The following is a 25321-nucleotide window of genomic DNA, read 5'->3' on the forward strand; positions in this document are numbered from 1 at the left end:
AGATGGATTTTTATGTATCTATAGAGTTCGGGGGGGCTGGCTTTCATAGATTTAGATGATAATGAGCAGGAGCAAAGTGGGACATGAAAAGAATTCTAGTTAAAAAGATATGCACAAAACTTTTAAGGTGTATTTAAAATTGTGAAAGGACTTTAAATCAAGATTTGGTAGAATTGACCAAAATGGGAGAAGAGTTGGAAGCTCTCCTTTTCAAATAATAAAAAGAGAGTAAGAATATGTGAGAGAGAAAGTGACTACATTCAGTAGGTTCACAGAAAGAACATGTAGTGTCATTTAAAAGATACCGAATTGAAAGTGGGATTTGTCAGATTTCATTTTCATCTTTATTATGAAGTTTTATGAGATTATATTACTACTTAATTCCTCAAATCTACAGTTTACCCATATTTTTAAAAATTCAATTAATTAGCCTAGTTATGCATTAATCTAGAGTATTCTTAAGTTTATGCCTGCTGGTGTGGGCTATGTTTACCCTACTTAACAAGGCGAGAACTTGGAGTTGAAGGTATGCAGTCTAAGGGTAGTCACACAATACACAATGTAAACAAAACACAGTTGCTATGGCAGTTAGCTTAATATTTGTTATTGCCTTCATTCCCATGGTTTCTTCTTGTTGGCTTAATAAATGAAGGAGGTAACAGGGCACTACACACACACGCACATACACACACATATATTAGGTTATGGGAAGACTTGAGCTTAGATCAAGGAAATGATTAGGAAGGAATGTTACATAGTGTGAAAAATGTATGGTTTTAGACTTTCTGTGAGTAAAGGGAAATAAAGATTGAGAGAGTAAATGTATAAATAAGGCTAAATGTACTAATATTTTTATAACGATTCCATGCATTAATACCAGGAAAATTGTTCGTAAAAAGTTAACCTTTGATAAAGAGCCTATTAAATAGGTCTCCTTTCCAGATCAATTTGTGAGATTCCTTTGATTTTGGATAGATTTACTTCTTTTTTTTTTCTGTTCCTTGAGATATTATTTCCATGAAGTTGCTTTAAATTACTCCACTTTTCAACCTAAGTGTACACTTTATTTTACTTAAGTCTTCAGAAAAACCAATTCATTAACTAGATTTATCAGTACACTAACCACAAAAATTAATGTATAATTTATTGTACATGTAACCACTTGTTTCATAAATTATTTTGTTTATATTAGCCTCATTGAAAGAAGATTTGCTCATTACTATTATCTGGTTCCTTACCAATAGGATCTACCAGATAGTATTCAAGTAGGTGGCAGGATATCACCTCAGACTGTATGGGATTATGTTGAGAAAATAAAAGCTTCAGGAACTAAGGTAAGGTACATTTTAAAGTTGTAAACCATGGAAATAAAATTTGAAATTGTACCTCACATCTATGTGAGTATGTGTTTAAATTCCCTATGGGAAAGACACTAACAAAAAAAGTAAACTCTGCATTTGTGCAGCAGAAAGATGGATGCTAGCAATTGCACTCTTTTTTTAGGGCCAAATTATTCCATTCTGATGAAAAGCTGAGTAAGGAATGCCAGTGTAAAGATACCATCAGACTTAGTCTATTTCAGGAGTTAAATTGGGGTGTGGAACCAGACTAGATTTCATCCTAAACTTGTGATTGTACAGTATAGAATAAAAATAGTAAGCAACCAGTCCTTCCTACCAATGTATCTTATATGTGCTCAATATAATATTCTGTTTCTCTCTACATAATAAAAGCATAAGTTTATGATCTTTTTTATTTGGTAAAATGTTTTTTCTGGCTTGTGTGAGTTGACCCAGGAAGCTCAGAGAAACAGAATTATAAGGGACCTTATAGTGACCATCTAGTCTAACCCATATCTCAAACTATACTTAGTGGTAACCCCGTGCTTTTTTTGCTACATGATCTATTTCAGGAAAATGGACTGGTCACATAGTGAGACTGAGGGATAACTTGATGAATAGGTCATGTATTCCATTGGTACTCTGATTTCAATGTCAAGAGAATTCAAGGAAGCCTTTCAGCATGTGAACTTACAGTAGAATACGAGTGAGAGTCTCAGATGCAGGTGGGAATGGATGGATTACACTCTGCATTGTTAGAGGAGATAACCCTACCTATGAGGTCACAGATCCATTGGAGTAAAATCTGCTACTCTGCTCTAAAACAAACAAAACCATTGCCTGCCCCTCTCTTTCTCTCCCTCTTTCCCCCTCTCTCCCTCTCTCTGTTTCCATTTTAGAATCTGCCTTGGTTAAAAAGAAGAAAAGTGGTAAGGGCTAGGCAATGGGAATTAAGTGATTTGCTCTGGGCTATTAAGTGATTTGCCAGGGCCTAGCCCATGTCTAGAAAGTGCTCGAGGTCAGATTTAAACCAGACACTCATTTCTAGGCCTGGCTCTCAATCCACTGACTCACTTAGCTACCCCCTATATTTTCAAAATGTTAACTGTATAAAGAATATCTAACATTGTTCAATATACAGATAAAGGTATTTGATAGATGTCATATAGATATATGGTACATAGAATTCTTATAAAAAAATGGCATCAACTACACTGCTAATTAGGGACTTGTGAACAAATAAGTCATACACAGTTTCTGGTTCCAAAGAATTGTGTCTCTCAGCAAAGCACAGGATGCTTTCTGGAAAGACATAGAAATAGTAAGATGATGATTAATGATTAAATTAATGATTGAAGAGTAATGATATTGTAAAAGTTATTTTGCTTTTTCTACATTATAAAACATGAAAACATTAACGAAATAGATTTATAAGATCATGTTGTCTTTAAACATTAACTTAGCTGTTTGTAATCTAATGATGGAATGTATCCATTGAGTTTACATACTACTGGAATAGCAAAATAACATAAATCTTGACATTTTTATTGTAAATGACAAAACAGAAGGAACTAAAGAGTTCTGAGATTAGCTTTGTTGTTCTGTCAAAAGACATTTCATTAGACACTTGGTTGGTTGCCTTAGAGTGAATGAAAAGCATTTGCAAAGACTACTATGAAGTGATTGTTGATCATATGCCAACATTTTGTACTGAGATATATGACAGAGTTAGGAAGCAGAAAAATTCTGTGAAGAACTGGTTAATACCCTCTAGATTTAGTCAAGTTTTTTTTTTAAATATTCTGTGACTAATGAATAGGGAAGGATATATTTTGGAAAGCATGATTCCAGGAAGAATAAAAGGAATTAAGACTGTACAGATACCTTACAGCTATCAATCATAAATATTTATTCCAAGATAAGAATAAGGAAAGCTTAGACATTTTGAGCCCCAAATAGCTTGTTAATACCTTCTTTCTGTTACACACAAATACACACACACACACACACACACACACACACACACTCACACTCACACTCACACTCACACTCACACTCACACATATACATAAAGAAAGAGGGTCAAAACCAAATTAAAAGAAAGAACAATTGTGAGAAGGTATGGAGCTCAGTTGACTTGTTTAAAAGAAGCTGTCGACATCAAAAAATTGGAAGGGAATTGTCACCATTTCCTAGAAAAAGATTAATTGGTAATATATCAATTATCACAATGAGGAGACTAAAAGCAGCTAAAAATCACAGCAAACATGCTGTCTCCTTGCCAGGTGAAAAGATAAGGCAGTCAACACACCTCAAATTTAAAATATAAATTTGCTTGTAGAGTCTTAACAGAAAAGGGCAGTGGAAAATTATGAGCAGAATGCTTCATAAAACAGTGATTAAGCTGTAAAAGGAAAAACAAATTTACTGAATCTGGCAAGATACTCATTGAAACCAAATTATTTTTTGGGTATTTACAGACAAATTCAGGAGAGATCTGTCACAACACCTGTAGTAAATTCTTCATCATTTCATTAAGTGATAAATACCTTTAGGTCCTTAATATCACACTCCATTGGGTGGCTACATTAAGAAATATAAATAGAACTAATGAAAACTAGGCAAGAGAATATTTTAAAAAAACATTTGATTTAATAAATCAAAATGGTTCCTTAAAAACTTAATCATCAAGGTTATTTTTTTCCATGCATATGTCAGAAAATCATCTGTGGTTCTAGAAAAGTCAGCAATATCTTTGACTCTTAGGTTGCAAGGACATAAAAAATGGGAATTATATGTTTACCAAATGTGTGTTCACCAATGTCATGGAGAATTTTTAGCATAGAATCCCAAATCAGAGAGATCTTAGGGGATCTTTGAATTGAATTTTTATTAACCTCAGTGAAATTTAGTATCCTTCAATTATGAATATAAATAACCCTCAACTGTATTCTGTGGAGGTCATAGAGACCAAACTGCCAAAAAGGTCCCTGAAATACAAAAAAAATGTAAGAACTTTTGCTATAAATGGAAGAACATTTACTTATAGATATTGAGGACTTCCAAATATTCCTGATAGTATGTGATATGCTTATTTATCACAAAATGCCAGCCTGTTAATTGAGATTCATAATTATTCAAAGGCGTGTAGTCTCACTGTATACTCAGGAAAATCCACATGAATGAAGAATACTATCTGGATTATATTTAGTTGAATGATAAAACTGTGAATTCATAAAGTTGAACAAATACTGCAAATGGGTAAAGAGCTGGGCCCAGAGTTGACTAGGAGAAATAGAACGAGGATGGATTGCTTTGAGGATTTTTTTTTATTTTTACAAACTATCAAAAAATCTTCAAGCAACAGACTTGTATTTTTGAGCTTTCGTAGTCTTCCAAAAATGGCTGCAATGCCTAAAATGCCATTGTCTCTAAAGACATAAAACTGTGGGCTTAAGGTAAAAGCATGAATAAGTTTCAAAATATTGCTGAGAAGCAGAGTTGTTTTCTAGTTTTGTGCTCCGTCCCTAGCTAGATAGGAATGCCATTATCTCTTGGTGGGTTTGCCCATATATATAAACAGTCGACCTAGATGATGGATATGGTCTCTTTCAATGTATAATTCCTTGGTGAGATAGAGGAAACTTGTCTGTGACTTGAGACCAGTCAGTCCAATGAAGTCTAATGCTTAGTACTTCTGTGCCCTTCAGCACCTCACTTACTCTCTCTGGGCCTCAGTTACTCATCTGTAAAGTGAGAGTGTTGTATTGGAACTCAAAGTCCCTTTTATTTCTATGATTCTGGAACTGGATGATGATCTAAAAAAAGTACCTTCTATCATTGAATCGGTGATTTATGGTGATGGCTTCGAGTCTTCAAGAATAGGTAAAGTTAATGCTTCCCTGGTGGGTCGAAGGGATCTGTGATTTAGTAGGTGTTTGGGGACTGGTAAGGCAGCTTCCTCTACCTACATAGAAGCTCACATGTGGCAGAGGTAGAACTCACATCATAGATTCAGAGCTGGAAAGGCCTCAACAAGCCATCGAAACCAACTCACCTTTTACAGATGAGGAAACTGAGACCCAGAGAGGTGAAGTGACTTGCCCAATGTTTTTCTGATTCTGAAGCCAGCATTCTCTCCACTATATCATATAAAAAGTTAGGAAATATATATATATTTTTTATATTTATTTATTTTAGCAGTCTCTACCCAAGATAGTTAAAGATAGTTAAAATGTTTTAAAGCTTTCTAAGTATTTGAGGTACATAACTTTAAATTACCTAGAAAATTTATTTTTATGTAACATCTAATTCTTTGACTGTGTTTGATAAATTAGGTGTTAATATAATTTTTTAAAAATCCATTCTTTATGCCTTAGAATCAACACTGTATGTTGGTTCCAAGGCAGAAGAGTACTAAGGGCTAGGCAATGGGGATTAAGTGACTTGCCCAGGGTCATACAGCTAGAAAGTATCTGGCTCTCCATCCACTGAGCCACCTAATTATCCCCATATAATTCTTAAATATTACATCTCCACGGGAATAAAGAAAGAAATATGTTTTAGTTAAAATGTATGTTTAAAGGATAAATCAGATGTACAAAAATTTTTATGAAATGGAATTGTTTGAAGTACTGTTTTTATTTAGACTAAACATGTTATTTTTTTTACCAGGAAATTTGTGTGGTTCGTTTTACACCAGTGACTGAAGAAGATCAAATTTCTTATACTTTATTGTTTGCATACTTCAGTAGCAGAAAGCGCTATGGTGTAGCTGCTAATAACATGAAGCAGGTTAAAGATATGTACCTTATTCCTTTGGGTGCCTCTGATAAAATTCCACACCCTCTTGTGCCTTTTGATGGACCGGGTAGGTATACAGATTGATAAGTAGTTATGATTAAAATTAAGGTTATCCTTTGGCCGGTCTCCTCTTCTTTGTAGTACCTTTTCCTTCTGTAAAACTTTCTAAAGCTAACTTAGATACCTTTCGTAAAGGATTAAATTGCAAAGACAAAAAAGGTAAAGATGGGTTTTTTAAAATCTGAAATGAATTAGTTAAAAAGTGTTTATGTTAATTTGTGTTTTAATTTTTTACAGGGCTTGAACTCCATAGACCTAATCTGTTGTTGGGCTTGATTATCCGTCAGAAAATGAAGAGGCAATTTACAGCTAGTAGTAGCACTAGTCACGTAGATGAGACTCCAGAAAATATCCCAATGACCTTGCCCCCTGATAAAAAACTTAAAATAGAGGTTTCTAATGAGGAAGAGCCAGAGGAAGAAAATGATTTTTTTAATTCTTTTACAACTGTATTGCATAAACAGAGAAACAAGCCTCAGCAAGCTTCTCAGGAAGATATTCCAGCTGTAATGGAACCTATAGTAGAGTTACTCAAACAAGAGCCTCCCAAACCACTAAGGTTTCTTCCTGGTGTGTTGATAGGCTGGGAAAATCAACCTTCCACTCTTGACTTAGCAAATAAACCACTGCCAGTAGATGACATACTTCAAAGCCTCTTAGGTACCACTGGTCAGGTACATGAACAGACTAAGCTAGCGGTGGAGCAGAGTGCTACTGAAGAGATACCTTTAATAAATGAACAGATGAGTTCGAAAGAAGAAAAAATAGATGGTTTGGATATGGCTGTTAGTGAAGCAGATGATATGAAGATAAAAGTGAATGACCAACCCAAATCTGCAGAAAATTCAGAAGTGGTAGAAGATCTACCAGTGGTGGGACCTTCCTTGCAGTTACCAGGAACGTTGCCGGGTCTTACTCTGAAAGGAAAACCACCAGATGTTTCTACTGAAGCATTTTTAACTAATTTGTCTATTCAGTCACAAAATGAAGAAACTGAAGAGAGTAAAGAGCGTGTATCAAAACGACTAGATCAAGAAAATGTTTCACAAGAAAACAAGACTTTAAATACTAGTTCTCCTACGACATCTAATGGAGGAAAAGGCAATGGAGATAACATTGGCACAAATCCTGAAAACATGACTGCCAATACGTCAAGGTCCCCAAAGTTCATTAATCTTAAGAGGGATCCACGGCAGGCAGCGGGACGAAATCAGATGAATTTGGATAGCAAAGAGGGGGATAATGGCCGAAGTGAAGAAAAGAAAAATATACTGAGTCAATCACAGGATAAAGAACACACTGGAATGCTATTAATCCAGACCCCAGAATTAGAGGATAAACAGACTTCTGTAGAAAAAGACCCACATTTTCAGCAGAATGATTCCAAGTGTGAGGATCAGCAAATAGCAACTTCAATAGAAAATGCACACACCTCTCAGGTAGAGGAGACAAAACATTTACAGGATGAGTCCTCGATGCAAAATATTGAAACCGTACACACATTTCGAAGGGGACTAGCAGCAACAACATCATCTCATTTTGAAGCAGGAAACACATCTCAACCTGAATTTAATTCTAAAACCACCAACTTCACTTCAAAAAGCACGAGTCCTGGATCAGGTGGAAACTTTTCACCTGTTAGGCTACAGCAGCACAACTTTCAGCATCCTAAATCTAGTTCCCCTGGCTTTCCATTTCCAGGGCCCCCTGGCTTCCCCCCACAAAGCATGTTTGGATATCCACCACATTTACCACCTCCATTACTTCCTCCTCCAGGCTTTGGTTTTGCTCAGAATCCTATGATGCCTTGGCCCCCTGTTGTTCATTTACCAGGTCAACCTCAGCATTTCATGGGCCCTCATGCACAAGCATCAAGATTTTCAGGTCCACAAAACTTTTACCCTGCTAAAGATAATCGGAGGCCAGAGAGGCGTCATAGTGACCCCTGGGGCAGACAAGATCAACAGCAGTTGGATAGATCGTTTAGCAGGGGAAAAGGTGACCGGCAGAGATTTTACAGTGACTCACACCACCTAAAGAGAGAGAGACATGAAAAAGAATGGGAGCAAGAATCTGAAAGGCACAGACGTAGAGACAGAAATCAAGAAAAAGAAAGAGACAGGAAAAGTAGGGAAGAAGGGCACAAAGACCAAGAGAGGCCACGGTTATCACACAGTGATCGAGGATCAGATGGAAAGTCAAATAGAGATAATAGGAATGTAGAGAAGAAACCAGATAAACCTAAAAATGAAGACCATGAAAAGGACAAAGAACGGGAGAAAAGTAGGCATAATGAAAAGGACAGGGACAGACACCACAAAGATAGGGACCACACTGACAGAGCTAAAAGCAAAAGGTAGAAGATGCAGGCTATTTCAAAATTGCATTTAAATAACTGGTATATGTTTCATCATACATTTTGTAAGAATGCCTGCTAGGATTGTGCCATCTTTTTAAAATTCAGTGTTGCTGTTTTGCTGAAATGTCCGTGTTCTGGTACAAAGCTCTACGTACCAACGCTTGTCATCCTTTACATCATACCAACTATTCCTAGGTGTAGGAGTTTAATATTTTTCAAAAGTTTTACATTGCTGTATATTCAAAGATTTCTTTTATTAATATGCAATAAAGGCTTAGAAATTTTAGTTTTCTTCCTTAATTGGTAAATTTGGTTAAATATGGAATATACTGCCTCATTATAAATGTCCTTCAAGATGATTAATTCTTCAGGGCAAAGTTCACTGTAAGTTTGTTTTAAAATTGCACTGTTTTTAAAGGAAGATTGTAGAGGAGTTTAAAAATCCAAACGGAATTTTATTAATCAGATACTAATAATTTAGCTTGAGCATTTTTTGTCAAGCCTTTGGAAGCCCAAGCAGTACATTTATTGCTTTAAACTGCACTTGTTTAATAAGACTTTTTAATGCCATAAACTACAGCTTTGTAGTAGACCATTATTTTCCCTTTTGGCTCTTCAGAAACTTGAATACTTAAGCTTGTACATGATCTTGTGTTTTGCTATCCTTTTTACTGTAAAATGTAAATATTTTAAGGGATATTTTGATTCTTAATCTGATAAAATTTTCTCACCTATCTTGTGTGTTTGATTTCAAAACAGTAAAAGGATGCTTTTCTAGGTTTTAATTACACTTAAAACATACTTGTAACAGATAACATAGAGCTGATTAGCCATCACCCATTGGTTGAGGAGGAAAATCAGGAATAGTTTTTTTTTCCCTTCTTTCATACCCAGCTGACATTTTAAAAAGCAGCATTTCTCTGAATGAATGTCAGAGTTGTATATTACCAGAGTGTACAGATAAACTCCACTTTTACATAATACTTGTATTCCTGAAAAGTTGTGTGTAAATCAAATTTGTGTAAATTAAATAATTTTAAATCACAACAGTAGCTTTCTCTTTAAAGGAATCATTGTGACTCCTTTCAGTGAATAATTGCCCCTAATTCATCTTTAGCATAAATCTGAATTTTAATATGTAATGACTTAATTAGGTGCACAGAAATACTATATTAACTGTGACACTATTCAATATTGTTGATATAAATAGAGACTCTAAAATATGGTCGGAGTTCTATAGTTTCTTCCTGATACAAAGTAATGCAGAATTTCAAGCCAAGAGAACTCATTTTTCATGATAATAATATAAATTAAAAATGCTTTACATAGAGGAGCATAGATCTGGAGACATCTTCATTTTACAGTTGAGGAAATAAGAATTAAGAAGATAAAGCTTATCTGTCAACGTTACTGTTCATTTCCACTAGTAATGATTGCCCGGTGAAAGCAGAAACTTTTTGAATTTCATTGTTTCCTCTTTTTGGTGGGTGGTGGTTGCTTGCCTATTCCACATGAACCTCTACAACACTGTTTACTCTTAGAAAATTACATGAAATAAAACAGTTCTCATTCACTTGTCAAACCTCGTTTAACTTAACTTTACCTTTTTTCTTTGAAAAATATCAATTAAAAATTAATCTTCAAAAAGTCATTTAAATTGCATATTTTAACTAAGAGGATTGATTTGTCACATCCTTTATCATTATGAAAAAACTGGTTCCCAGTTAAGAGCAAGTAGTTCTGTTTAAAAAAAAACAACCTTTAGCAACATTACCATTTCAAATGGAGTCTTAAAAAGTCATAAAAAATTTGACAGCCTGGTTCTGACAATGCAGGCAATAGATACATTATTTGCAGACAAGATTTCTTGTTTACTTGGCCTTTACAGATACAGGTAAATAAAAGCAAATGACGTAATGGAGGATAGCCAGATTGCTAACCATTTCTTAAATGGGGAAGGTGGCTTATAATTGGAAGGAGTGAAAGTGGCAACTTCTTGACGGGTCCCAAAACCCATAGAAGCAGGAGACATAAGTAGTATGGCTTTTTAAAAATCTATCTCCTGAAACATAAGGAATAAGTTATAAATAAACTCTTTACTCTTAGAGCTGTTACGTGCTCTGAAACCTGTTCTCAGCGATTCCATTCTTCCACCAACCTCTTCTAATTTTGAAACTTCCTTTCTTCTTCAGCTGCTTTCAACTCCAACCCTCTATGCCAGGGATCCTCCAAGGACTGTCTCCTCCCCATTGGCGCTCCATGTGACTCCTTTCCCACAGCCAAAATTACCCAATATGCACAGTCCTAGCATCATTTTGTTCAGCAAAGTGCTAGAATATTATTGGTGGGTAAGCTCTGCCAAATTTATTTTGTCTTGCAGATTTAAAAATGTTTTTAAATGTAGATTAAAAAGAACAATGAAAGAAGAAAGTACAAAGTACCAGGAAAAAAATGGTATTAGTTTCACTTAATGTTTTACACTGTTTATTTGGGCATGAGTACTTAAGGAGGTCATTTATTCTAGGACTTGGTCAATAAGAGTATTGCTAGTAAATACAAGTTCACTAGGAGAGTTTGCCCTTTAAAGGAATCCTATAGTAAGTCTTAAAAAAAAAAAAGTGACTATTTGGCTCCCAATTTTTGTAATTTTCTTATGCTGCTAAATTGAATTCTTATGCTTTATATGTTGAAGTGTAAGTATTTAAGTAAAATAATAGAATATCGTACATTTAAGGGCGCTGAACTTGGAGGTAGAGGACAAACTTTTGGGTCCCAACTTCACTACTTAATAGTATGTACTTTTTATTGGACAAGTCACAGTATATACTACATTGTGTACTTGTTGTCCTCTAACCCCTACTAAGAGGAAGGAAGTGTGCTTTATCTTCTTGTGTCTTTGTAGTTCTTCATACTTCTCATCTACAAAATGAAATGATTGTATCAGATGATTTCTAAGGTCCCTTCCAAGTATATATTTGAAAGGCATTTTACAAATAATTTAAGGTTTGAAGAACACTTTACAAATACCTCACTTTTGTCCTCACAACTCTGTGAGGTAGGTGCTAATAAGGAAACTGAGGCAAAAAAGTGACTTTTTAGAGTCATCATTACTGTCTGAGTGAATTTGAACTCAGGTCTTCACGACTCTAGGTCCAGTGCTTTCACCCACTTTTCTCCCAACCCTGTGAGATAGGGAATGAATATGTTATTCTCACTTATGCATTTGAGAAAGAGGAAACTCAGGATTCAAGTTACCTACAATGATAGAACTGCAAATGTGACCCGTTTTTTCCTGCACTGTGACTTAAATCTTCCTTTCTCCAGAGGACTATTTCCTTCCTTTTTGGCCCCTTGTCATTTCCTGTTATAATGAGTAATTGCCAGTACACCATATGCCACTTTTCTTATTGGCACTTGACAAACATTTCATGAGTGAAGAAACATCTTTCCAGAAGATGACAACAAAGCCCTGTTAAGATAGCTGAGTAAAGCATATTTGGTGTTTTTCTATAGGGGTGGTGGTCACCGATCTCCCTTCTCCACCCCCAAATTCTCCCCAGCCTTCCCTGTAGCCTTAATCCATGCTAATGAGATGGATCAGGTGTGTCTTCGTAGGCTGTGAAACATCAATGATCAATTGATGACCAAACATTATTTGTGGACCTACTGGGCATCGACACTTGGGCAAAACAAAAGGATATTACAGGATAGTAGATTTAGGGGTTTTAGAGGCTCCTAAGAATACAATTTACACATAAAACAGGTTCATGCAAGTGAATTTAGTTGGTCAAGATCATTGATTAATCATCAGTGGTGAAATTTGTACCCAGGTCCTCCAGAGCCCTTGAGCTTTTCACTGCACCCCAGGCACTGCAGAGGCAAGTGAACCCCGTAAGTCCATATGTTTAGAGCTAAAGGGGGAACATAAAGACCATTTAACTGGTCCTCTCATGTTACAGGCTTGTAAAAAGATAGGTGAAGTAACTTGCTCAAGGTAACAAGTGGTAGAAGCCACATTTGAACTCTGGTCTTCAGAGTAACATCTGAATACTGTGGTAGCTAACAGCAGAACTGAAGAGCACTAGGGATTGGGGATGGGGCAGACCAATCTTTAGTGTCATCCTACTTTTGCTTCCCTGACTCTTGGCAATTTCTTGCCTATTCCATATGCAAAGCCTTTGTGGCTCTCCGAAGCTCCAAAACCTCAACACAAAGTTCTCCATCTACCTTTCCCACAAAACAAAACTACCCACATTGCAGGGTAGTGCTGGGGAGAGAGGGTCGGACTAGGAGACCTTGTGTTGAATCCCACCTTTGTCATCTAACTCCTTGTGTAGGCTTGGGCCGATCACCTGTCTGAGTCTCTGTTTTCTTATTTTTAGGAAGACTAGACTTGAAGGTCACTTAGATCTTTTCTGGTTCTGAAGTCTATGAGTGTTTCCTTTTTATGATCATTATAATTTAAAAGGGCTTTCAAAAGCCCATTTTCAAAGTAGTGCAGAGGGATGAGGGAAGAGATATTTCTGAGTACGTGGTTCACTTTTCAGTAATTGTACACCCTAACTTTTCTTGTATATGTTCTAGACCCCTTTTTAGAATAAGTTTTTTTAATTGATAATTTAAGAAAATGCTGTTTCAGTAAATTTTCTACACATTCATGGACCCACATATATATTCTCACACATACACACACACACATACAAGTCCCTAGTTAATACCTCCTGTAATTGTAATTTCCCAACATCCTCTTCTTCCTTGTAAGAAACACAAACAAAACTAACCAGTTCAACAGTTCAGTATCTAGAACTTGGATCTAGAGCCAGAAGTCACCTCAACTGCAATTTGAATAATGCTCTTATTTAAAGGCGAGTATAACTGAACCAAATAGACTTACATTTGCACAGGGGTCAGTCATATAGGCAGCAAACGTCAGAGGCAGAATTTGACACTGCCCCTCTTGACAAAAGGGAGTGCTTTCCCTACTGCCCTCATCTGAAAGCATACTCGAGTTAAAATGCATTCATCCCTCATCTCTATTAAGGAAGCTGAATTTCATCATCTGTCTTCCTACTTGCATTTCATTTTGTACTTAAAATGATTAAATATAACCTTAAGTCAGTTTTCATATGGCTGAAAATAGACACTTAAGCATACTCGTGTATAAAGGCACAGTCTTGGGGAGGTAAGTGGGTTAGGAATTAGATTTACGGTGGCATGGCTTCATAGGAGAGGCTTTGGTACTTTGTATCCCAAATTTTAAGATCTGAATGGGGCAAAAATGTATTTCTACCAAAAAGTCACCTTTTCCTTACCATTCCTGAAATTTTTGCTTTCATTACTGGCTACAACCTTTTCAAAATAGTTGCTTGGAAATTCTTCTAATGCCTATGTCTTTACAGTTAGATCTTTCTAAATAGATATGGTTATAGGTGAAGGAAGCAGCCACTAAAGTCAACTTTGGGATCGTCAAGTGTATTAAAATGATTTAAACCACTTTAATAGACAATCAGAACTTCAAATGGAGTTTATATCATAGTGGGGACAAGGCCATGTGCGCCATGGAAAAGATTTTTAAATTGTTTATTAACTGGGAATCTGAGCTTTCACTGTAATAATACTTGCATGTATAGTTTTACGATTTGCAAATTGCTTTCTACATTTTATTACAGAAATAGAAACTTTCTCATTTTTTAAAATAGATAAATAGCACTAGAGAACCGCATTAACTTGCCCATAATAATACTGCTATCGTGTCATAATTGGCATTCAGATTCCTGTCTCCTGAAGCGAAATCCAGTTTTATCAGCTATATTAGCAGACCCTTTGTAATGTACATGTTACATACATGAATATTCAAGTAGAGCTGTGTTCTCATTGATTCGAGAGGCCCTTCCAGTGATGCAGGTTGCAAGCCATCTGCTTGCCCATGCCATCCGTGTTACACATGTAACATAATTAAAAAAATTGCAGCCCAGCATGGAGAACAAAATGTACATTATAGATGTGGTTTCTAAGGCCCCCTCCCCACCCTGTGTCAAATCCTAGGTGTGCTTACAGAAAATGGCCTTTGTAGCCCTTCCCCTGGATCTACTTACCTTAATGTGTCTGTCCAATGGTCATTTGCCAAGCGTTATTAGCGATACTTGCAAACAAGCTTTCACTTACTTGGAATTCAATCCTGCTGTATTTTTGAAGAGCCAATATAAAAAAGTCTTGCCCTTTTGCTTAAATAACTACCCAACCGTGGCTTTCCAAATCGGCTTCTTAGTGTTAACAAAGGCACGGGAGGCATCTATACATTCGCCATCATAAGGCAATAGAAAAATTGAAAGCATTTTGACCAAGGTTCAGTCTCTTGTTTCCTGAATGGGGCAAAGAAACCACCCAAGTTATCTGAAAAATATGGGGGGAAATGGCCAAAATCTGAGAAAAGGAAATGTTCCCTGAACTTATGGAGAGGTAATTCCTAGTTTTTAGGTCAACATGTGACATCCCGTTTTTGATAGTATAACCTCTATATTGGTTCATGTTAAAGCTCCCCAGACTAATGTTTTACTTGGACTGTTAATAGTTTTGAGTGATGTCTTTTTTTCAATGAACATTGTGAAATAGCCAAAAGGCTAAGGAGACAGTGGGAAGGAAGCGAAGGGGCACAGAAAATAGGAAGCAGTCGTTTTATACTAAGTGAGCTGGAAAACATTTTTGTCAGCAAGCAAATTAATTCCACACAATTATGGTAAACATCTCAAAAACATTGATGTGGTGATTTAGCTAGTGGGCCTTAGTCTTAAAAATTACTTGATGATCAAAATCTGTTTCCACATTTTCCTTTTCAGATTTTGGGGTCTCAATTTCATATTGATACCTTTCTCAATGGCAAAAGGAACAACTCATGATGGCTGTGAAAATAATAAGCAAGCTGGTTTAAAAATGAAGTTAATACTCATACTCCTGATTTTACAGTCAAAACACAGAAATGAATTCAGTTAAGCCAACTTCAATAAATATTTATTAAGTGCCTAAGCTAAGTACTGTATGAATCTGGGAACATAAAGGCAAAACAATAAGAAAAAAATTCTGACTTCAGAGAACTCACATTCTAAAATGTAATACAACTTCACGGTACAATAGCATAGCTGGGTGTTTTGGTAAAATCAATATTTAGAAAATCAAGATCTGAAAATCAACATCTTTTGCGCCAATACTACCGTTAAGCCTTACGTTTGAAGAACAATGTTAAAAGTTAATTTTTTAAGGTAAAGTGACTTCTGATAGTAAAGAAGGTAGCTTAACAAATTAATTGAATTTACTTAGCAAACGACAGCATAAATACTGACATTGAATTCTAAATAGAGTAAAACATTTAAGACAATATTGCCTCTAAATTTTAAATGCAGTAATGATTTTAAATAGTTCTCAATATTTTCCCAAGAAAGTATTGCTAAAATAAAATTAAACTATTTCATAGCCACTATAATTTAAGTAGCTTAGGCAACATGAAGATAACTAACGATTCTAATCTTTAGGTCTATTTTGCCTATCAAAGCATCCTTGGTTAACAATTACTTTTATTCATCTCCATTATAAATATTATATCCTTCTGATTTAATTAGCTCGATTTTTTTTTGATCTTGAAAAAATACCACATCTTTAATTTTGCCAATAAAATCTCGGTTAAAAAGTCCTTGAGTAACCATGTTTACTCCCCGACCAAATTCAAAACCACCTAAATAGCTAACACCACCGTAATTCAAAGCAATGTAGTTTTTGGTTGGATCAATATCTTCAAAGAGAATTAGATCACCATCCAGGTAGACTTTGAAATAAGTCTGGTTTTGCACTACCTTTACATGATGCCATTGTTTGTAATATAAGAAAGCACTACTATTCAGCAAGGGCACGGATATTCTTTCTCCCAAGTTAACCATCACTTTTAGGGTTCGGTTATGGACCCCAATGGCCAGAAAGTCATTTTCTTCATGTTCAGCTTTTCCCATCCATAAAATTAATCCTTCGGTGATAGTTGTGCTGAAATTTAAAGATACAGCGGTGAACCGAAGGTCCCTCTTTTCGTAATTTGGATCAGTGTACTTAATATAAGAGTTACCAACAAATTTTGCTGTAATAAATGAGGTTTTGTTCTCACAGTATCTACCCACCCAACCCAGTGGACACAAACAAATGTAAGCAGCAGGCTGAACAGGTATACAACGAGAATGGTGTAGACACAAATTATTCCGACAGTTTGCTGACTCTTCGCACCTCTTTCCTATCCAGGGTTGTAAGCATTTACAAGAGAACTTTGAACCTTGTGCTCTACACTGTCCTTTATTCTCACACACCTTATACCCACAGGGAGTTCCATCACAGTCACCTACGTTGGAACCACGTTTAGCTCCTGCTTCGGTTAATTTTAATTCCCTACCATTTATGAGAATTTCTCGAACACAACCATTAAATCCAACAGGTTCATTCTCTATGGCCATAGGGTTAACAAGGCTTAAGGACGACACTCCTCCAATGTAAAAGTCCGTACTTGTGTCCAGGGCTCTCATGCCAGCAGTGGCTCCTTTAGTGACATTGATGCCATCCAGCTCCAGGTAGCCTTCATTGCCAACTCTTCCTGCCTTAATCGTGTGCCAGAAACCCCTGCCAGTGTGGATTTTTTGTAAGGATTGTAAAATGACTGTTCTGTCCCCAAGGTTGTAGCGCAGCTGAACAGAACCTCTAGTTAGTGATAGACATAAAAAATCACCTGTCGAGAAAAAGAGAATATTTATTGCCATAATTTAGTGGAATTACAATGATTAAAAATAATTGGACTGCATCATTTCCCTCTGTTTTATGCTTTGTTTTAGATGAGAAATTGGAAGAGGCAAGAGTAGTGAAGGGGAAAAAACCCACTGTGGTTATTATGTATACATAATATGTATATTATTATGTATACATGACCTGAAGCAAGCCACTTAAAATCATAAGGCCATGGATTTAAAGCTGAAAGAGACTTTCTAATTTATATCGGATGAAACAGAAGCCCCATAGCATTGAGGAGACTTACCCAAGGTCACAGAAGTATTAAGTATGGGATATGATTTGAACCATAGTTCCTTTGGCTCTAAATCCAAAACTATTTATAAAAAAACCATTACATTATTATAGAATGTCTGTTTTTTATTTAAAAAAACATTTTAAAACACTTACCTTTCGTCTTGGAGTCAATACTGTGTATTGGCTCCAAGGTAGTTTTGCCCTTCAATTCACCTCTTTCCCTCCTCTCGCCTCCATTGCTATTTGACTTGCTTGTACTAAGAACCCTTGGGTGTTGGCACCAGCTTGAGAGCTCATATGTTGTCACTTCTAACTAGAATTTAGCTTCATAATAGTAGGGGATTGTCTCTTTTATTTCTATCCTACATGAAGAGCTTTTCATTCGTTTAGTGAGGGGAAAGGGGAAATGGGGGGTCAAGTGACTTGCCCAGGGTCACACAGCTGGGAAGTGTCTGAGGCCAGATTTGAACCCAGGACCTCCCGTCTCTAGACCTGACTCAATCCACTGAGCCATCTAGCTGCCTCCATTATAGAATATTTTTTAGACTATTAATTCTAATGCAGAAGATCAGTAACAGCTAGGCCAATTGCGGTTAAGTAACTTGCCCAGGGCCACACAAGTAGTGTCTGAAGTGAGACTAATGCCTTAAAATAAAAAAAAATAATAATTTTTTTTTACTGCATTATAGGGCTGTCCTTAAACTGGTCCTTAGTGTTCTTATCTTTAAAATAAAGGGGACATATGGACTAGATGATTTCTGAGGTTCATTTGAATATGTGATAGCTCTTACTAGGTTTAATTACATGAGGGAGCTAGGAGCAATTTGTTCTCCTTTTTTTGTGAATCAGTCTCCTGAGCCTACCATGTTGTGTAATTAAAATTTTTTCCTACTAAATATATTTAACTACCCATAGAACCTTGATTCTTAGGTGATTAACTCAATGTTTTTCCTTAACTAAGCAAGGATTGAGGTGGAGAAAAAAAATGGTAGTCCTCAACTCATCCAGCTGGCCCACACAGTGGGTTCCCTCACTCAGCCAGCTTGCTCATCAGCCCCAGATCCTATCTTCTGGACTCAGCAAAAGCAGGAATGGGGAACCCTTCCAAACAGCCCTCTCGTACACTCTTCTGCCAGAGTGCTGCTGTCTACTTTCCCCTTTCTGCCTCTTGGCTGAAGGATGACCACTATCTACATTCCTACTTCTGCAGGAGGGAACCCATAGTTTTCACTCTACTCCAACCTATTCTACCTCTTTCCAACTTCAGAGGGCCAGAATCATCCCCCCTCCCCCCTGCCCTGGAAGACATGATGGGTAGCATTTCTTGGATGAGTAATCAACTGCAGTCTTTCCAGTCAGATGAAGGACCACCTTTAGCCACCAAGACTTTGCCCTGCAGTTTTGCCCTTCAATTCACCTCTTTCCCTCCTCTCGCCTCCATTGCTATTTGACTTGCTAGTACATACTAAGAACCCTTGGATGTTGGCACCAGCTTGAGAGCTCATATGTTGTCACTTCTAACTAGAATTTAGCTTCTTAATAGTAGGGGATTGTCTCTTCTATTTCTATCCCATATGGAGGGCTTTTCATTCATTTAGTGAGGGGAAAGGGTAAATAAAATGCTCCAGTAGAGAATTCTGGGCTTGGAATCAAGACCATGGTTCAAATCCCAGCTCTCTTTCAAGTTACTTATCATTCTGAGCTTTAGTTTCCCCATCTGTTTGATAAGGAGCTGATTTAAATGACTTCTGAGGGACTATCCAGCTCTAAATCTATGATCCCAGAAAGATATTAGAAAGACTAAATAGAATGGCGGTAAGTCCTTGTGCAACTGTTTACAAATGAGGGATCAAAGCTTCTGGAAAGCAAAATGCCCATGTTCCCCCTGTTTTATATATTGTTGGTGACAAAGAGTCTTAAATTCTTTTTTACTGTTGTTAGAATATGAAAATTCCATATATATGTATATATATATTTAGCATTTCTTGGATAGCAAGTCATTCTGATCATATCCAAGACATCTGAATTTGGGGTAAAATGGTGGCTGTATATAGAGAAAGAACATTTTTATTTAGCCAACTTAATTTCTAACAAAAAGAGTCATCTCAAGGATTAAAAAAAAAAGATAAATGGAAGTTTTGAGGCTCTATAATGACAATACAAGGTGTAGCTTGGATCATGTTAAATTAAATTATATCAGTAAGGAATCACAGTCTCGTAAGAAATAGGAGCCCTGAAGATCTGAGGGTACTGATTGAGGAGAGCATGGTGTATAGACAGCATGGGGTAGTGGCAAGAATGTTGGATGTGGAGCTGAGACCAAAGGTTGAATCCTAATTCAAATTCCTTTGTGTGATCTTGGGCAAAATACTTAAGAGCCTCAGTTTCCTCATTTGTTATATGAGAAGGGATAGAACTGGTTGATATCAAGGTCTATGCTGGTCTTTGATTATAATCTTAAATTCATAAACATTTGGCATCACTCAAAAGCAATCTTTGGAGAGCACAATAAAACAAACCAGGGATATTACAAAGAACTCTGCATTCACTTTTCTTCTTATGAAAGGTCTTCAGTTGTTGCACCCTTTTAATGGCTGTCCTGGAATTAAGAAATTTCTTTCTTTTTTTGTTTTTTAAAACCGTTACCTTCCATCTTGGAATCAATACCGTGTATTGGTTCCAAGGCAGAAGAGTGTTAAGGGCTAGACAATGGGGGTTAAGTGACTTGCCCAGGGTCACACAGCTGGGAAGTGTCTGAGGTCAGATTTGAACCTAGGATCTCCCGTCTCTAGGCCTGGCTCTCAATCCATTGAGCTACCCAGCTGCCCCTGAGTAAGAATTTTCTATGGGAGAATGGGATTAGAGTAAAAGATAATATCTAATGAATTGGGAAATAAAGGTATAATGTATACTAGAGCCAGTTCAACTCTGAATTTGACATCAGAAGCCAGGATACATATTATCAGCAGGGAAATATGACAAATTGAAAAGAGTCAATAGAGTAATTATTTATACAATAGAGAAAAATATATGTATATATCAGCAAGCCCAGGGTGGAACCCAAGAGAAATAACCCTTGCTTGCTACTTCCAGCTACCCCAGAGGAGGAGTACATGCAACAGCAGGTCATGACAAGAATCATCTTAGTACCATCTAAACCGTCTTGATTCAACTACTCCCTTCTACCCATATGACTTCTTTTGTTTCTGTATCATTGTACTAATTTCCAGCCATATTAGTAATTCATCCCTACCTAAAAAGAGGTAGGGATTGGGCTGCCTCTTGTTCTTTCATCCCCATCCTCCTAAACCCTGCTTCATCCATGTCACAGTCCAATATCCATCCTCCTCAATCCTATCATGCTCTATTCCAAACTTGCTTATTCTTTTCCCCAAGCCCCCTGGAATTTTCAACTCAAAATTAGCAATATTTTCTTTATCCTAGACCTCTGCCCCACATTAATAAATCTAACTGAGATCTGGCTCTCCACTTATGACATTGCATCCCTGTCTATCCTTTCTGGTCTTGCTTATTCCCTGGTCTTGGAAGGGAATTGGGATACTCCTTGCTTCCTAATGCTGCTTCTAGACTTTCCCTTTACTTCCGTTACTTAGCAACCTCTCCTTTGAAGTCTAATCAATTTAAATTTCCTTCCCAGTCCAAATCATGGTGGCTTTTTATAAAAAAAAAAATCTCATTTTAAAGTCTTGATTGTTGAGAGCATATCAAATTTGTGCTAGAAACGATTAGAGTTTCTTCAAGTAATTTCAAAAGGAATTCAGGTAGATTTGATTCATTTGTGTTTCAAAAAATATTGTTTTCCAAATGATCATTTGCAATTCAATAACCTGCATTTAGGAAGTATGTTATTTCTTTCTTGTTAAAATAAGGAGTCAAGTTTAGTCAGTTCTGTAGAGTCTCTTTTTAGGGTAAGAACTTGTGTTACCAGCTTGAAATTTTCCAAACTTCCATTTTACCCCAAATTTCAGATGTCTTGGATGTGAACAGAATGACTTGCTATCCAAGAAATGCTAAAATAACACCTTATTCAAAACACTTAAAAATATGAAATTTAAATGAATATACAAGAAAATCCTAAATGAGGTCATAATATATATATATATATATATATATAGCTAATTAGATTCTAATTTTTATTTGCTTTCTTATATTACATACACCCAAGAAAGTCTATTGCCTTTTGAGAAATCCTATATGGTATATTTATTACATATATTTAGTGTTTTTTTAAATTTATTATTCACCTTAGTAAAACACAAAATATGAAGGCATGTTAGCCAATGTTCTAAAAGGATTCACTGAGTAATGAATAGACTAAATCTTATAAAAAGAACAAGACTCATATACACTGTAAGAAAAACTATCCCTTAATTTATCAACAATAACTGTTGTTAGATTTATTTTGCTTTCTATGCAAGTATTTTAAAGCTTTCATTATTCCCTTTTAGGTCCTTAGAAATTTCAAATACATCATAAATCATAGTGTAAACGTTATATATCATTACTACCCTATGTAGGTTGTACCTTGTGACAAAGAGAAACCATGCTATGAACTAAATTACTCGCCTGTGCATAGAGTATTCAGCAACATGTTTGAGTATATATGCATGCACTTGGTGTTTATGTCTAACATGAGCACTGAGGGCAAAACTAGAATTACAATAATATTAACTTGTCACAGTCCTGGTTGTCTCTGTTCTGCTTCTGATCCAAGAAAGGTTGCAACGTGGTGTAAGATCTTTTTCTTTCTATGGTTCAGGTGAGATTTTCACAGATGTCTTTTGATGCAGAACAAGAAATGAAAAACTATTTAGCATCATTTATGAGGCTTAAACTAGTCATGAATTCAAAGCCAAATATCCAGTCTCGATGAATGGTTCTTTTCTGAAGGGATGTGTGTTAAATTCAGTCAGGATGGTACATAGGAAAGGAAGCTGGATTTGGAATCAAAGACTCTGACTCCGCTATGTAAAATGAATTAGACATTGGGCAAGTCATCTGTTAAGTGAGAGAATGGATTAGATAACTTGGTTCCTTCCGACTAAAAATTTGTGATGTTTTTTTGACTTTGGGTAATTTCCTTTAGCAAGACAACCTTTCATCGGTATCATCTTATATTCTCAACAGTCTCATTTCTCACATTATGCATTCTCTCTAAGGAATATGGACATTGAGATTACAGATATTTGCTGAACCATGCAGCTTTCATTGAGTTTGGGACAATATGCTTATCTAAAATGAATAGAACTTCAATGAACACCTGATGGAATTTTTTTTTCTGGTACCAAAATTCCATTTCTTTTTGAGGATTGGATCACTGCGAATGAGTGAAAAATAGAACATTTTAGAATTCTTTGTGGTGTATAAACTATACACTAATAGCACACATTGATAAGACATAAAAGTGTAATATTTGGCAAACCTGGAGAAAAGAGATGTGCAAATGAAAATAAAGATAAATTTGATTCACACTAAACCACAAAAAGTTGAAATTTGTCATTTAAATATTTTAATTTGATTATATTTTAAGATATATAAGGGACTTATGTATATATATGCATATCTACAAATATATGCATATAAGTGTGGGTGTGTGCACAGGTGTGCTTGTGGTGTGTGTGTGTGTGTGTGTGATCTCTAGAATTGTGTTACAGCCTACAATGGTATTGGGAACTCCCTGTCGGAAAACTCTTCTGAATCACATCAAGTTATGGCAAGTTAACAGTCATTTATTAATAATCACTTGAATAAGATGTAATATGTATGCAAAGTGCTGGGATACAAAAAAAGGTCCAAAGAGGGGGCAGCTGGGTGGCTCAGTGAATTGCAAGCCAAGCCCAGAGATGGCAGGTCCTGGGTTCAAATCTGGCCTCAGATTCTTCCTAGCTGTATAACCCTGGGCAAGTCACTTGACCCCAATTGCCTAGCCCTTACCTCTCTTCTGCCTTGGAGCCAATACACAGTTTTGACTCCAAGACGGAAGGTAAGGGTTTAAAAAAAAAGGCCCAAAGAACCAAAGCAACAGTCCCTCCTCTGAAGGAGTTCCTTAGACCATTCTGATTTGTAATTTTTGTTTTTAGAGAGTTGCCTGGGGGAAGGGAGTCCTGAGAGTTCAAGTATTTGCTTGATGACCCTTAGCTCCTTCATGGTCATGGGCAGGACCAGAACTCAGGTCTTCCTGACTCCGAGATGAGCTGTCTGTGCTGCCTTTCTACCAGGTTTACATACTCATTTACACAGCTTCCTCATTACTCAAAGACTTTAAAAACTACAGATAATATGAAAGATAACTAATGAAAGATAATGATTATTAATAAATGACTGTTAACTTGTCATAACTTGATGTGATACAGAAGAGTTTTCCCACAGGGAATTCCCAATAGCACTGTACCCTGTGACACAATTCTAGAATGGAAATGAATTTTTGGAGGCCAAGAACTTGGGTACAGATTCCAGTTCTGCCACTTTCCCCCATGTGGCCTTGTCTCTCCCCCACCTCCTCTCTCTCTTCCTTTCCCTAAATTTCCTCCCCTAATTCCCCCCCCCCCCCCCCTTGGACTTACAGACCAGAAGTCAGCAAAGGGAGAGGGAGAGACCTTTTTTCTCTTTACAGAGCAGAAAATGGCAATTTGTAAGTGGCAATTTCAGCCTCTGACAAGACCATTATTTTTCAAGAATGTCTTTAGCTTAGCTTTAGACCTGGCAAACCTCATACCTTTCACTACTGTTTAGAAACTTTAATGGCAACAATGGTTATAGGATCAAATGAGGCAACATATAAAGAGTCAGGTAAACCTTAAACCACTAAATGCTATTCTCATTACTGTTGTTTTATGGTTACATCCAGCAATACCAAAGAATACAAAAGCTTTGTCGTGTTTCCTTGAAAAGACGTTAACATTTCAGAGAACTTCATTGGAACAAAATGCTTATAAATAGTACCTTTGATGGTCTTACCTGACCGACTGTGGAGGTGCTGTGCAGTATAAAACAAGATGCCATCTGTAGAGAGAGCTTGAAATTGTAACTGAATGTGCATCTTTTGTCGGATATAAAAGGGAGCAAATGACATCCACGATGAGTCATGACTTCTGAAAGATGGATCACTTATAGACAAGGCTACAAAGGGAAAAAAAGATCAATAGGATTCTCTGTGAGTCATTTGCTGCCACAGAAATTGATATCACTTGTGAATTGCCCACTGATTTTGACATTTTCAAAAGCTTTATTATGAGACAAAATGGCCAGGTGATGAATTTCCTTTTTAAATAGTGTAGTCCCTTCTTTGATTCAGTCATTTGGGGCGTCATTTATCCACCTGCCCACATGACCAGGGAGGCTCTACTGTAATCAATACAGTCCTTCTAACATTTCTGACTGCTGTGCCTTTTGGCTAAATGGATATCAGGGCACCTCCCATCTTCTAGTTGGTTGCATGTGAATGGCCAACACTCCTTTACAGCATCTAAGAAGTCATAGTCTGTCTTTCCTGAGTGCTTTCTTCAAAACAAGCCTCCTTTGTTTTCATCACAGCTTTTGTGGAGACCCTTTAAAACGTCATTACTCCAATTCAAAGATAGGGAAACCATTATACTGTATTTGGTCCCTTCATAAGTCAAGAGTGAGGCTGAAACTCTAAGTCAAAACATTTTTATCATAATCGAAGGCTTGGTACATTGATCTAAAGGAA

The 25321-nt window shown here is 36.5% G+C and overlaps 2 protein-coding genes across 4 annotated transcripts in view; one reads left to right on the forward strand and one right to left on the reverse strand.

Annotated features, from left to right (window-relative positions):
- PHF3 (PHD finger protein 3) overlaps window positions 1-10144 on the forward strand; it is a 107529-nt gene extending 97385 nt beyond the window's left edge. For all 3 annotated transcript variants that reach the window (XM_007484160.3, XM_001372388.5, XM_056818438.1), the window contains 3 exons: window positions 1245-1334; window positions 6015-6210; window positions 6441-10144. In XM_007484160.3, coding sequence (XP_007484222.2) covers window positions 1245-1334; window positions 6015-6210; window positions 6441-8563 — 2409 coding nt within the window. In that variant the 3' untranslated portion in view covers window positions 8564-10144. The remainder of the gene's footprint in view (window positions 1-1244; window positions 1335-6014; window positions 6211-6440) is intronic.
- Window positions 10145-15551: 5407 nt separating this feature from the next.
- Window positions 15552-24739, reverse strand: LOC103101620 (protein eyes shut homolog). The gene is made up of 2 exons (XM_007484162.3): window positions 24589-24739; window positions 15552-17317 (listed from the first exon to the last, which is right to left on the reverse strand). Exons 1-2 carry the CDS (start codon window positions 24701-24703, stop codon window positions 16131-16133), a joined length of 1302 nt encoding a protein of 433 aa, XP_007484224.2. The 5' UTR covers window positions 24704-24739; the 3' UTR covers window positions 15552-16130.
- Window positions 24740-25321: the final 582 nt, after the last annotated feature.

Source organism: Monodelphis domestica, chromosome 2 (assembly GCF_027887165.1).
Source record: "Monodelphis domestica isolate mMonDom1 chromosome 2, mMonDom1.pri, whole genome shotgun sequence".
In the NCBI taxonomy this organism is placed as follows: domain Eukaryota; kingdom Metazoa; phylum Chordata; class Mammalia; order Didelphimorphia; family Didelphidae; genus Monodelphis; species Monodelphis domestica.

Bases quoted from the DNA above. Each gene is read 5' to 3' on its own strand.
- LOC103101620 (XM_007484162.3), bottom strand. From the start codon at position 24,703: ATGTCATTTGCTCCCTTTTATATCCGACAAAAGATGCACATTCAGTTA. The intron at 17,318-24,588 runs GTAAGACCATCA...TTTTCTCGACAG, and splicing joins GCACCTCCACAGTCGGTCAG to GTGATTTTTTATGTCTATCA.